Below are 13,927 nucleotides of genomic sequence, written 5' to 3'. Positions count from 1 at the left end.
TTGTATTTTTTAATTTAAATAATTTATTTATATATTTTGATTAAATAACGAAAGATGATATTATATGATCATTACTTAAATATGATAATTTTTTAATTAATAAACTGAAATATTTATTATTGTAATTAAATTATTTTAATTCGACTGACATAATTATTTATTTTTTTCATTTTGAAATTCTCATACATTCAATTCAAATCTTTTTTTTTATATAATTACAAGAGATATATAAAGATTTAATGATAATGCAATTAATCTTAATGAAATGAAATTATATTTTATTTTATTAGTTAACCTTATTATTATAAATCCATTATTTGATTAATGTTATTAATTATAACTCCATTGCTTAATAAAAAAAAAACTTAATATTTATTAAATGCAAGAAAACAAGATTAATTATAATGCGAAAAAGTTAAAACGCCAGAAGAATACTTTCATACTCTAAGATGTTCTCCCTCAACATCCATTACTTTAGAAATTATATATTTTTATAGATAGATATATATACTATATATAAATTTTTAATATATTTAAAATAAAAAAAAATCGCAGATTTAATTTTCAAAAGATAAAAAATTCAAAATTTTGCTAATCTATATATCTATATAAAAGCGAAACAAAGAGAAGGTTTGAGGCCTTCTCTTCATTCAACTTTATTTTTTTCTTTTTTAAAAAAATTAATTTTTTTTTATTTTTCTGTATTTTGATTGGTCAACTCAAACAAATTTTCAATTTAATATTTAATATAAATATTGATAAGTTTTTAAAATCTAATCAACTATTCTAGAAGTAAAACTACAGCTATCTACCTTCTGAAGCAAAGAATCCCACGAACTGTCCACATTTACTTTCTTTGCCTCCTAGCTCTGAAGCTCCAACCCCAACTGGTTGCATAACAGGAGTCAAGCCTTGAGTATGTCTTCTTTGTGAGAACAATGTAAACGAATAAATTGTTTATATATTTTTAATTAATTAATTTAACATTAATATAAAATAATTAGATAATTAGTAATTTTTGTTTTTAGTGTTAGTATCTAATTACAAATATAATCTAACTACATATCTATATACATCCTACATCTATTAAAATTTATTCCTTTCATCTATCTAAATAATTGAATTGAATAATTATTCTTGGATTTAGTTATTTATTTTAATAATTTAATTTTAATAGCTCTAATGTTTAATGATTTTCTCTATAAATTTCTATTTCGAGCGCCTATGCTATTATTTAAAATCAATTCTAAATACTTGAATGTATTAAATAATGAAATTTTCTAAGTTTTATTTTAATTAGTCATTTGCCACGTAACAACATATGGTTAGTTCATCCACTATTGTTTTACTTTGATAATATAAATTACAATGTTAGGCTATTGCAAATGTTTATTACAAATCATTTTGATATTGATCATTATTATTTATTTTAAGTAGGATTTTGATTATTATTCTTAACAGTTTGATAATTTATAATAGTTTATAAAAAATTAATATAATAATTAATAAAATAATATTGCAATACAAGTGCGGTTTTTCAACAAGTGAAAATATTAAATTCTAAAAATATTAATTTGAATATATATTATTTGATTGAATTTTAGAAAATCCTATGTAGATATTATTAATTTCAAAAATATTTTAAAGTCCTCCATGTCCAATTGAAGATAACCATAAGCTCCATTGGATGATGAGTAAGAAAAAATAAGATAATCTCCATAATCTCAATTGAAAAATTTTAAATTTATCATTTGAAATAATAATGATGGTTATAAACTATAATTTATTAAATATATTAATTTTTTCACGAATAAAATAAATATAACATAAAAGAAAAATAATTAATTTCAAAATACACAAGGAAAGGAAAAATTATCATTATATTTTTATTTTATGCTAAAATTAATTACTTCGTTTTTGTTTTTTTTTAAAAATATACTATTTATTTATAATGTTTATTTATGTGAACAAAAAGTAATAAAAAAACCTAAATAATTGATGAACCAAATAGGAATGAAGTCGTATATTTTTTTAAAAAGTAAGGATAAATGTGTTAAAAAAAGAATAGAAATGGAAAAAGATAATAATAATAGTAAACAAAGAATAAAAGCACGTGAAAAATGAAATTTTGGCACACGGGCTGGTAGTCCTAGTACTTGTGGAGAGGTTGTGCGTCCGTGACAAATAATTCGGTCACAAAAAGATCGCTATTGCCATCAAAAATCAGCCGCCACTCCATCATCAAAAGCAAACAAATCGCCCCTGTTGTCCTTAGAAGAGCAAGTGGAGACCACTTTATAAACAATCACCACAGTCCCACAATCCAATACCATTTTTTCATTCCTCGATTTTGACTGCTCTGAATTCACACTTAACATCCAGAAAAGCTGCAGCATCTGCTTTCTCCATTATCAATTTCTGTCATCATAAATCTAAATTCTAAACCAAAGTTCCCTCCTTTGTTAACTGCTTCTTTTGATACCATGAGTATTTTCAGGTGGGTTACCTTGGTTTGGGTCGTCTTCTTTCTTTTGTTGACTCCGATTTTGAGCTTAAATGGGTCGTCATCGGATTTGTCAACAAGGTTTCTCAATTATGCCAAAAGAGAGGAGCTTGTTAATTGGATGGTGGGTATAAGAAGAAAGATACATGAGAACCCAGAATTGGGTTATGAGGAATTTGAGACTAGTAAGCTTATTAGAGCAGAATTAGATAAAATGGGTATTGAATATAAATATCCACTTGCAGTTACAGGCTTGGTTGGCTTTATTGGAACTGGCAAACCTCCCTTTGTAGCAATAAGGGCAGACATGGATGCTCTTTCTATGCAGGTTTTGTTTTTATCCTCTTTAAGGCTAATCATGTTAGGTGGATTTCTAATAATATGTTTCTTTTTTTGATTTTGGTGATTTAATTTTGTACTTATTTTCTTGAGAATTTAATCGCTGGGTATTTGAATTTGATAGGAAATGGTGGAGTGGGAGCACAAAAGTAAAGTTCCTGGAAAGATGCATGCTTGTGGACATGATGCTCATGTCACAATGCTTCTTGGTGCTGCAAAGATCCTTAAAGAGCATCAGGAAGAGTTGAAGGTTTGTTTGGCCTATTAGTTTCTAAACCCTTGAGAGCAAATAATTAAATTGCATTAGGACCGAATTTACATGGGCATTAGCTAGTGGGGGAAATAGAAGAATCTTCTTCCAAATACAGGCATGGAATTTAGGATGTTGGTATTTCTGCTTGTCTTTTTTTTTTCCTTTTTTATTTTTTATTTTTTATTTTTTTGACAATATCGAACAGAGTTGACTGTAAAGATAATTCATCTTTTGCTGAAATAATATCTTGAAGTGAGTTTTTTGAGTAATTAAAAGTCAGAGAAAGCAAAAGCAAATCTTCACCAAAGTCTTATGAATTAATTAGAAAAAATTGGACAGGGGTTATTCATTTCAATGAAATATGTAAGTTTCTCTATACCTGCAAATGAAATATGTAAGTTTCTCTATACGTGCAAATGAAATATATACGTTTCACTATGATATAGCTTCAATTCATAACTTTTAATGTTAGATTAATCTCTGGGATTGTTGTTTAACTTTCAATATTGATAGCAGCATCAAAGTATGTGAAGGAGATGCTTCTTGGGCTATATTACTTTTTTCACTATCTTAATTTGTATAATAAGCAAACCACAAAATATATAATCACAGAAATATCAAATCATGTGCAGGGAAGGGGATCTGCAATTGATGCCTAACTGTTATAAAAATGCCTGCCATGACAAATTTTGAGTAGAACATGACATTGAGTCAACTTCGCGTTCTCTACATGCAAATAACTCTTGTTTTGCCTGAAGTTAGCTTCTGAAACTAATTGTCTGCTTTTGGTTCAAGAGCTCTGATTCAGTCCTCTTATGCTCAAATGAACAAAAGTGTGTCTTATGGAACAGGGAGAGGAGATGGACTGTAAATCGTCCATTTCATAGATGCCTGATACTTTACAATTTTTGTTAATTTATTAGGGTACAGTTGTTCTTGTTTTCCAACCAGCTGAGGAAGGAGGTGGTGGGGCAAAGAAGATGATAGATGAAGGAGCATTAGAGAATGTCAATGCTATCTTTGGGTTACATATTGACCCCAGTTTGCCAATTGGTCAAGTGACATCCAGACCAGGTCCTCTACTGGCTGGGAGTGGCTTTTTTGAAGCAGTAATAAGCGGGAAAGGAGGTCATGCTGCCCTTCCTCAGCAGTCAATAGACCCAATATTGGCAGCTTCTAATGTGATTGTTAGCTTACAACATCTTGTTTCACGGGAAGCTGATCCACTGGACTCACAGGTACCTTTCATTTTTGTTCAATGTATTGCTTTATTTATGTTTTGCTCTGTTCTTGTATGAAATTGACAAACTCTACAGCTGCCATTTTAAGTTCTTCTGCATTTATTGCACATATATATAAAGCACTCTCTATTTTTTTATAGTTTGTTGGGTTCACTTGATGCTTGATTTTTCACCTAGTTATACTCTTTTTTGTTAAGTTCTCCTAGTAAATGATCAAGTCAGGCCCTTTTCTCTTTACAAAATTAAGCATATCCTAGATCTACCCATTCTGAAAGTGAGGTTCAGACGTGAAAAGTGCCTCGGTGTATGGCTTTTTCTTGTGATTGATAATTTGGTTTGAGAAACCATCAGTTATGAAAGCATGACTATAAGCAGTGAGAATAGAGTGCATTATTTCTCCTGTGTATTCGATTGAATGGCTGTTAATTTTGAGGATGTAAATGATTATTTTTCACGAGGATATCAGTACCTTTATTCTGGTGGTATCTTTCCTCATCCAATGACAGAGTGAGAATCTGCTAAAAAAGAATTAGGATATACTTCTTCTTCCTCCAATCTTTATGACTAATCAGGCTCTTTTGGGTTAATTTTTTAAAAAAACCACCCCCCAAAAAAATCAATCCTCTGAAAATAATTAACACTTGGCTATTTTCTTGAATTGAGGAGGAAATTCTAGGTGTGTCAAAGTGATGAAATTTGTTGTTATATTTGTCACCATTATAGTTGCTGCTGCTTCCACCTAAGTTGAAGTTTGACTTGCAGGTGGTGACAGTTGCAAAATTCCAAGGAGGTGGTGCATTCAATGTTATTCCAGATTCCGTTACAATTGGTGGCACCTTCCGGGCCTTTTCACGGGAAAGCTTTATGCAACTTAGGCAGCGAATTGAGGAGGTGTGGTGGTTGAATTGTGAATTATCAATTATGATAAATAACTATGACGCGACAAATTTAATTGAATTTTGAGCTTTATACTGTTGATGATGATGCGATGCAACATAATGATTTATGAGTGTGTTTTCTTTTTTCTAACCTAAATTGATAAACCATGGTTTTCGTTTCCTTATGTAGTCTTTTCTCTACCGCCTGTCGACATTTTTATATTCTTCTTGTTATTGTACTTCAACCATGATTTATTAGTGTCTCCTGTTAAATGACAGGTCATCACAGGGCAAGCTTCTGTGCAGAGGTGTAAAGCAACTATTAATTTTCTCCAGAATGACAAGCCCTTTTTCCCTCCTACCATAAATGATAAGCAGTTGCACAAGTACTTCAAAGTTGTAGCAGGTGATGTGTTTGGCATTGATAAAGTGAAAGATATGCAACCATTGATGGGATCTGAGGATTTTGCATTTTACCAAGAGGTGGTACCTGGATATTTTGCTTTTATTGGAATGCAGAATGAGACACGCAAACGGCTTGAATACGTGCACACTCCCTTCTTTGAAATCAACGAGGATGTCTTTCCTTATGGTGCTGCACTACATGCATCATTGGCTGCTAGGTATCTTCTTGAATCCCAACTGGAAGTTCCTTTGCTGGAAGAAAAGCATCATGATGAACTGTGAGGTGCTTGTTGTCTGCCTTTACAATCAATATAATTTTCTTGTTGACTTGAAAACCTTGAAATTTTTTCAAGTCAATGTTCTGATTCTTCTTCTGATGTATATATGACTTATTATTCTAGTTGAACTGGTCTATCAATATCAGGATATTAAGTATTTTTTGCATTTTTTGTTCGCAATTAATTCCGACTCTCAAGCAGCTTTACAAAGCTATCTGGGCTGTGAATTGCAATTTTGCATTTGAGTGGGGAATAAGCCAGTAATTACATTTTTGCTTTCAGATGAACATTATTAGGTAGGTGATGCTTGTTCATCTTTTTGGTGCATAAAGGCAATGGTTTCAGAATTCAGTATTGACAGCTTATTTGAAGCAGTTTCAAATTACAGACTACCCCACCTTACCTCCCCACCAAATGGGGAGATGATTGCTAATAATGCTAATTATCTTAAAAAACAAACCCTATAGTAATGATCATTTGAAAAGAAATTCCAAAAAGAAAAAAGTGATAGCAATGTAATTAACAATAAGAACTTTGTGGCCAGGCATAACTCTCTTTTAAAGATTCCACGAACAAAATTTCGAATTCACAGGATAAAAAAATTGTCTTTATAGATAATGACCACTTGCTGGTTTGGTAAAGAACTAGACAAGGCATTTGCATGTATAACCACTTACCTACTAAAGCTGTGTTGCAGGACCACCCTCACCTGCTTGCACAAATTTTGTGGTCCAGTCCTTTTCACTCAGGATACTAAAAATTTTCTAATTCTTGTTCCAGTACTTGCATAAAAAATTAGCACAGTATATTATTAAGAGCTTCTCTTACATCAGTAAGAACTTCAGCAAAGCAATAAACATGACCTCTCACACTTTTATGTAAAATTCTCTACCACATCAGTGTATTTGCATAAAAAAAAAAAAAAAAAAAGACTATAATCCAACCGAGTGGCAGAAGAAAATTATGGTATTATTAATTGAAGATGTTTTAAAAGTGAGATTTAGGAACTGAATAACTATACAAGTGAAATGCTTTGACATCAATGTTTAAATACCCTATTAACTCATTTGAAATAGATCAGCCAGGTCTAAATTCCCATACCTAGGTAACATTTGCTCAAAGTATGCATCTAACCCACCATATGCCTATCAAAACCCAAAAACTTTAGATGCTAAAGCTAATAGAGGATCTAAAGCACTCGGAGCAAACTTTCTTGCAAACAGATAGCATACAGTTGTTGGCTGGTTATTGTAGGTGCAAGACTGTCCTTCAAATATCCTCTTGAAGAATTCCTCTGTGATATCGGCCTTCCCAAATGTGGCTGGATGTGCCCCGCCTCTTGACCAATCTGTCCAGGTAAGTGTTCTGTTCGCCAACAGATGTGGAAGTTTGATGCTCAGCATTGTAGGAAAGTAGTGCTCATCCACATAACATGCTGGCTGGCAAAAGTCTCTGAACTTGGGGTAGTAAGTGGTGTCCTCAATTATGTTAATTGCGAGTCTGCGATTCACCTCAAACCACTGAGACCCTTTACGCCACTGTTCAAGTGTGACCTCTGGCTGCATGTTTGAATTATAGCGTCCTCTTCCATATGGACCAAGTTCGTCAAATGAACCCATAAAACTGTGCCGCGATCTGGATATGTAGCGATAGAAAATGCTAAAATTATGAAGAGGAATACATGCCTCAGATAGTAGGATGAACCATTCATTGGAGATATCAAGCATTGCATTTGCTAGGAGTCTCCTCTCAGCATCACACATGCTCATCCTTCCCCACTCTACTACCTGCATAGAATCAATAAGGAATTATGATTATTACAAGTAAGAATGTGTGCAAAATATAGATGTGCTAATCCAACTCTTGGGGAAATAGAGTTGCCAAGCAATTATCAACACTCAGCAGCTTTGGTAAGTTATATGCTCTAAACAAAAAGGCTCATGCTTTGCAGAAAAGTTCTGAAGATAATGGTTATAATTTCCATCAGCTAACCAACCTTCACTTCCTCCTCGAGAAAATCTAAAAAAAAAGTACTTCCAAGATTTGCCAAGTGCCAAAAAAAGGTTCAGCAAAAATATCTGCGCTTAACCATAGAAGAGACAAATTTCATTTGACCTAGTTTTCTTTTTTCCAGAAAAAAAAGTTATTTCTTTTCGTCCATTGCTTTTGCCACAAGTCTTTAGACAGAGATTGTAACATCATTAACTATTTGCAGAAGCTGCCATTTCTTGTTCATTCCAATCACCAGATACACATCCTAATTTATTTCAGCAGATATTTGATTCATTAAGCAACTCAAGTTTGCCCTCCTTCATTACTGTGGCTAAAAGCAGAGATTCTGTACGCCATTTCCTCACTTTGCAAACAGACACTAAGTATTAGAAGGTAAAACTCTCTTTTATAGTACAGAGAGAAGCTCAATAGTTTAGCATCCGAAGTGACAATTACCAAGAGGAAACTGATTTTGAAAGGCCAAAATGAAAAGCAAATGGATGGATTTCACAATAATGTATTTGTGCACTAATTTTCTAAGGGCTCAACAAATGGCACAACCAATACACCATTGCTCAACAACAAAAGTTGCAAGATTATTCCTTAGGTATTGACAAATGCAAGCGCAGAACCTTGCACACCTATATTCTTGATTAATTACCACAAATGACCAAACAGGCTAAAAACTATGTTTAGAAGTGGTCCAATAGTGTTCCATCCAAAATAATAGATAAGTTTGTTTCTGTCAACTCCCATATAAAATACAATGAAAGTGAACCGGTTCAAACTTACAACCATTATCATATCTCATAATTATGGGTAGTAGGAGCAGAAAGTCTCAAGAACAGATTTGACAAATTCATTTCACTATTCTTATCTCAATGCTTCATGGCAAATGCTTATGCTGCAGATACTTGTTCATAAGTGAACAAAATGACAGGAACAAAGAAACTCTTCAAGTGAAGAACACTTGTGGCAGACAACTCCAACTTCTTAAAAATTTGGAATATCTATTTCCTACTGCATACATTTGGGACATGATATTTCTTGTAATAGAAAAATTAAAGCATAACTATGAACTCATGGTACAGTACGTTTCTTTTAAATAACTCAACAACTGTAAATTTCAATGCCCTACAATTGTATTACAGAAGAATGTTAAGCATATAAGTTGAACATTAAAGGACACATTAGAGATAATATTCCATTGTCAACACAAACAAGAAAGGAAAAGATCCCTATATTGATATTATATTCCCTACTTAACAAGCTCATGCAAACTTTATTCTGTGTTGTACGTTAGCTACAATGGTCATCCTGTGTATAGAGTTTAACTACACAATCTCCTTCTAGCTAGATAGAGCACTCTTATTGAGCATTAAGCAAATTGCAGTTTCAGGAAATGATCCAATCTTCTTTACCACCGATCAAGCCTTTCTCAACATAGGCTTAATTAAATTGCTGTATTTTTTCCAAAAAAACTCTGTTGCCAGTCTTTACGCAATAAATAGGTTTTAATGCCTATGAATAAGAAGACTAACTAAACGACCGACCATAAGGACTAGAGATTCACAATCTCTGGCTTTTTGCCAAGAAAATCATCAAAAACCATCTAACAATGATAAGAACTTCAGAATGAAAATATCATTCGTCAACATAAAAGGGAAACTTTGATTCCGTCCTCTGTTTTCCATTGATTCCATTTGAGTAGTAACCAAAAAAAAAAAAAAAGATAATCAAACAGCATAAGATAAAACAAAGGGATCTTGCAATAGAAAAGAAAAAAGGTAAGAAATGAACAAGCCTGTCTCAATGATATAGGAAATCAATTCAAGAACCTATCAAAAAGAGTTGCAGAAATGAAGATATGAAGGTAAAACAACACAGAAAATTATTCAACTTTCAACCGCATCACATGGACAAATCAAGAACTATCATGAAACAGACAACAGAATTCTATTAGCAGCCCTAGGCAAAGGGCGACAAATAATGACTACAGATTTTTTAATAGGAGGCGACAATTTTTTGTGCAAATTATGGAAATATCAAAGGTTTCTTCTGATTAAAAAAAGGGAAAAAAAGAAAAACAAACACAATTAGCGGATTCTAGAGAGAATTACAATAAAATAGCATATTTCCGTAATAAAATAAAAACAGAATACAAAAAAATTGCAAATACCTGACTCGGGATTTGTCTCTTGTAGAACACTGATGATGGGGTAAAGTTTCCAACATAAGATGGCAGCGAATGAATATAGATCGAATAAAGCCCTTCATGCCCCTTGAAAAACTTCTCCCAAAGAGGTGCCAACGGCAGTGGTCCTTTTGCCAAGAACATGAAAGCAATCTTCTTAACTCTCCTAAAAGGATATTCCTTTACTCGAGGAACAAATGAAGCACGCCAAAACAACTCTGTATCATTCATCTTATGCAACAGGTTCGTTGAAGGCCTAATCCAATTCTCCAAATCATTTGGTGGTTCAAAACATGGATAAATAAGATTGGACCTAGACACAGCAGTTAAATTTTGGATTCCAAAATATCGAAACGTATACATACTGATGATCGAAATCCCAAGACCCAGAACCAAAAACAATAAGGTAAATTGAATTAGTTTCAATGGCAGAGGTCTATTCTGATTGAATCTAATAATAATACCAGACTCCTTGCCATTCTCCAATGCCATCTTAATTTCAATTCTGGGTATTGAATTTCCAAAAGAATTAAATCCTAAAATACTCAAAAATGCATCAAAATATCCCTCATGAAAGAATAAGGCTCTTTAAGAGCATCTTATAAAGATATTAGTAAAGAATAAACTTTGGTTACTGCCACATGGGTATTGGTCCATTGGTTCTGGAAAACAAAACCTATGCGAGGCATTAAGTCATGAGGATTGAGGAGAACCAAATCGCTACAAAGAAGGAAAAAAAAATTAGAACTTTACCAAATAAGTATTTGAGAAACAGGGAATTATGGTCAAAAAAGAAGAAATTTGAATTATAAGATCAATACAATCCCTTTCCAAGAATAATGGCAGATATGCAAACAACATGTAACATGATTAAGCCATTAAGATAGCAAAGAAAAAAAAGAGAGAGAAAAAGTGTATTGTTACCATGTGGGATGGTGAGAGAGTACCATGAAGGTGGGTTTAAATAAGATTTGAAAGTAAATGAGAGAACCGTTTAGAAAACTAAGCTGTGGATCGGTTTTGGTTCAAAAGTTTCTGGTTTTCACCTGTTCAAATGAGGCAGCTTTTATTGAAGAGAGAGAAAGAGATGAGTTTTGAGGGGATTTCCCAAATGTGGGATTGAACTTTCAATTTCAATAGACATGCAACGTGGGGATGGGATGGTTTTGAGCTTGAAAGTTCTTCTAGACTAGTTTAGCAGTTTGATGGCAAAGCTAAATGAAAAGAACAGTTGAAACAGAAAAAGCCAGTAAGAGAGTGACAAGCTCCGTTTGCCTTGTGGGAGTGAAAAAACCTAGGAGGAGGCGCTTCGTGGATTTTTGTCTGGGCTTTCCTCATTATCAGGTGGGCCATTACAATTTTTTTTTTATTATTTGTAAACAAGTACTATGAAATAGTAATACTAAATAATTAATTACACTATTTTTGGCAATTAAGCATTTCTTTCCTTTAAAGAAAAGAAATAATTGATATGACTTAAAAAAAAAAACCTTCATTTACACATTTTATATTTTGATTTAAAGTTTGAAATTTTTAATTTTTTGGTTGATACTTTGAATTTTAATTAAAATTGCACTAGAAATTTAATAAAATCATTGTCAAAGAAAAAGTTTATTTGTTGAAATTATTTATCTTATGTATGTAAATGCACGTACTTTTCTATGTAAATGGAAAACAATAAGTAGTAACTTTGTTCCATAATATTTGTCACATTTGAAATTTCACGTTATTTAAGAAAATTATTAAATTTATCTAAACTATAATAAATTATTAAATATATTGATTATATTACCCTTAATTTAATACTAATCTCTAAGAAACAATTAAATTAAAGTAATAATTATTGGTCATATACAAATGATAAACATGGACAAGATGAATTTATTATTCATTGAAACCAGTGACAAGTATTTAAAACAAACTATTTTTTCAAATGTAACAAGTATTATGAAACAAAACTAGTACTATTTTAATTTTCCTTGTTCCGTTGTAAGGCTATTCCAAACACTTGGGATGATAAATTATAATCAATAATTTCGTAAATATTGTCCTGTATTTTTATAATAAATCATTATTTATGTTAAAATCGCAATGACAATAAACCATTTTTTCATTTTAAAAGTACTAGTCTTTTTTTATGACATGTCTTGCATGTTAACTATGTTTGTTATGTATTTATATTTTTTTAATTTTTTTTATCTATATAATACTAAACTATAAATTTTTATTTAGATTAAAATAAATACAATTGCTTAATTTGTATTGGATTTTATGGTACAAACTACTTGTAATGTTACTTCTCATGTACTTAATTCTATTTTTTTTATATATATAGTGAAGTGATCTCAAAATAAAATTCAACTCAATCTCTAGACCTAATCCTTTAATCTCTAATTTATAAATGTAGATTATTAAAACTTTCATAAGTGCCCAAAAAGAAAATAAAATCAAGTCATTACTCAATCGCCAACCTCCTACCCTCAACCCCAAATCAATATCTATATACAATTATAATAAAAATAAAAATAAATTATTTTTTACTGTTGGGTAAAGAAAAGAAATAAGCAGATGATCTAAATTAATAATAATAATTATTATTTTGACAATAATGACAATATTACTTACCCAATGCATTAGAGAAAGGAGCACATGCGCATATATGTAAAAAACCTAAAAAAAGTGACATAAAATAGAAAAATATAATTCTAGTTTTTTTCAATTTTATAAACACTGAGCAGATTTAGAATACAATAAAAAAATTAAAAAAATTATAATCAATAGGACATTTATTTATTGCAAGGGAGATGTAAATCTTTTGCTAATTAAAGTGATAACAGTTATAAATTAATTCAATAACGAAAAAAAAAATAAAAAATAAAAAATTGGTACGAAGAATATAACTCTTTCTGGAACTCAATATACAGAAAAAAAAAAAATATATATATATATATATTAAAAAATTATCAATTTGAATTTTAAAAATCAATCCCTTCTTCAACAGAAATATATAGTTTTAGTTTTTTTTTTTCATTTTTATAAACATTATTTTCTTTCAAATCAAACAAATTTAGAATATAATAGAAAAAATATTAGAAAAATTAAAAATATTATAATCAATAAGTCATCTATTTATTATAAGGGAGATATAAATCTTTTGCTAATTAAAATGAAAGTAATTACAAATTAATTCAGTAACGAAAAAAAAAATTGTTATTAAGAATATAACTCAATGTATAACAAGAAACAAATTATATTAAAAAAATTATCAAATTGAATTTCAAAAATCAACTCATTCTTTAATTGAAAATGCTGTAATTTAATGAAATTTGATGTCAATAGAAAAAAAAAAAAAGATTATAGCCAAGTCAATAAATGAAAATTACAAAACAAATAATGTTAGGATTAATTTTGTTTCTCTATTTTTCTAAGTTGCAAAATTTAAAATAAATAAATAAAAGTCAATTAATTAATAAAAAATATTGCATAAAAAGAAACGTTCTATCATCACCAAATAAACGCTCAATTTTTCCTACAACTATACAAAAAAAGATGAGTATACTTTTTTCTGTTTTATTATTTACATGTATTTATTTAAAAAATAACTTTTAAAAATCATATATAATCAAAAGAAATTATGTCCAATCAAATAATAAAACGTTTTTTTTTTTGTCCTAACCGGTGTATCTTGAGCCTATTGGGCTAGAATTAAATCATGCTCACACCGGATCAGCTCAAAAATGGATAAAGTGTTTACAGCGAGTATTTTTTGACCTTACTTAAGAGAGAAGAGTGTCGAACCACTCATCCAAACACTCATTGTTATAAAATATAACTTTTGAATTGG

At 30.6% G+C, this 13,927-nt stretch overlaps 2 protein-coding genes across 2 annotated transcripts; one reads left to right on the top strand and one right to left on the bottom strand.

Annotated features, from left to right (window-relative positions):
• Nucleotides 1–2,201: 2,201 nt before the first annotated feature.
• On the top strand, nt 2,202–6,063 carry LOC105631508 (IAA-amino acid hydrolase ILR1-like 4). The gene is made up of 5 exons (XM_012213648.4): nt 2,202–2,831; nt 2,967–3,092; nt 4,019–4,333; nt 5,099–5,227; nt 5,494–6,063. The coding sequence occupies exons 1-5, from the start codon at nt 2,484–2,486 to the stop codon at nt 5,899–5,901; spliced, it is 1,326 nt and encodes a 441-aa protein (XP_012069038.1). The 5' UTR covers nt 2,202–2,483; the 3' UTR covers nt 5,902–6,063.
• Nucleotides 6,064–6,845: 782 nt separating this feature from the next.
• Nucleotides 6,846–11,392, bottom strand: LOC105631509 (hypothetical protein). The gene is made up of 3 exons (XM_012213650.4): nt 11,008–11,392; nt 10,069–10,803; nt 6,846–7,684 (listed from the first exon to the last, which is right to left on the bottom strand). Exons 2-3 carry the CDS (start codon nt 10,573–10,575, stop codon nt 7,046–7,048), a joined length of 1,146 nt encoding a protein of 381 aa, XP_012069040.1. The 5' UTR covers nt 10,576–10,803; nt 11,008–11,392; the 3' UTR covers nt 6,846–7,045.
• Nucleotides 11,393–13,927: the final 2,535 nt, after the last annotated feature.

Source organism: Jatropha curcas, chromosome 1, assembly GCF_041381405.1.
Source record: "Jatropha curcas cultivar XTBG-Jc1 chromosome 1, XTBG_Jcur_1.0, whole genome shotgun sequence".
Classification (NCBI taxonomy): Eukaryota; Viridiplantae; Streptophyta; class Magnoliopsida; order Malpighiales; family Euphorbiaceae; genus Jatropha; species Jatropha curcas.
This window is presented reverse-complemented; position numbering and strand designations above follow the sequence as displayed.

Coding starts and splice junctions, on each gene's coding strand:
- LOC105631508 (XM_012213648.4), top strand. CDS start 2,484: ATGAGTATTTTCAGGTGGGTTACCTTGGTTTGGGTCGTCTTCTTTCTT. Junction 2,832..2,966: donor TGGATGCTCTTTCTATGCAG/GTTTTGTTTTTA, acceptor TGAATTTGATAG/GAAATGGTGGAGTGGGAGCA. Junction 3,093..4,018: donor AGCATCAGGAAGAGTTGAAG/GTTTGTTTGGCC, acceptor TTAATTTATTAG/GGTACAGTTGTTCTTGTTTT.
- LOC105631509 (XM_012213650.4), bottom strand. CDS start 10,575: ATGGCATTGGAGAATGGCAAGGAGTCTGGTATTATTATTAGATTCAAT. Junction 7,685..10,068: donor AGAGACAAATCCCGAGTCAG/GTATTTGCAATT, acceptor GATTCTATGCAG/GTAGTAGAGTGGGGAAGGAT.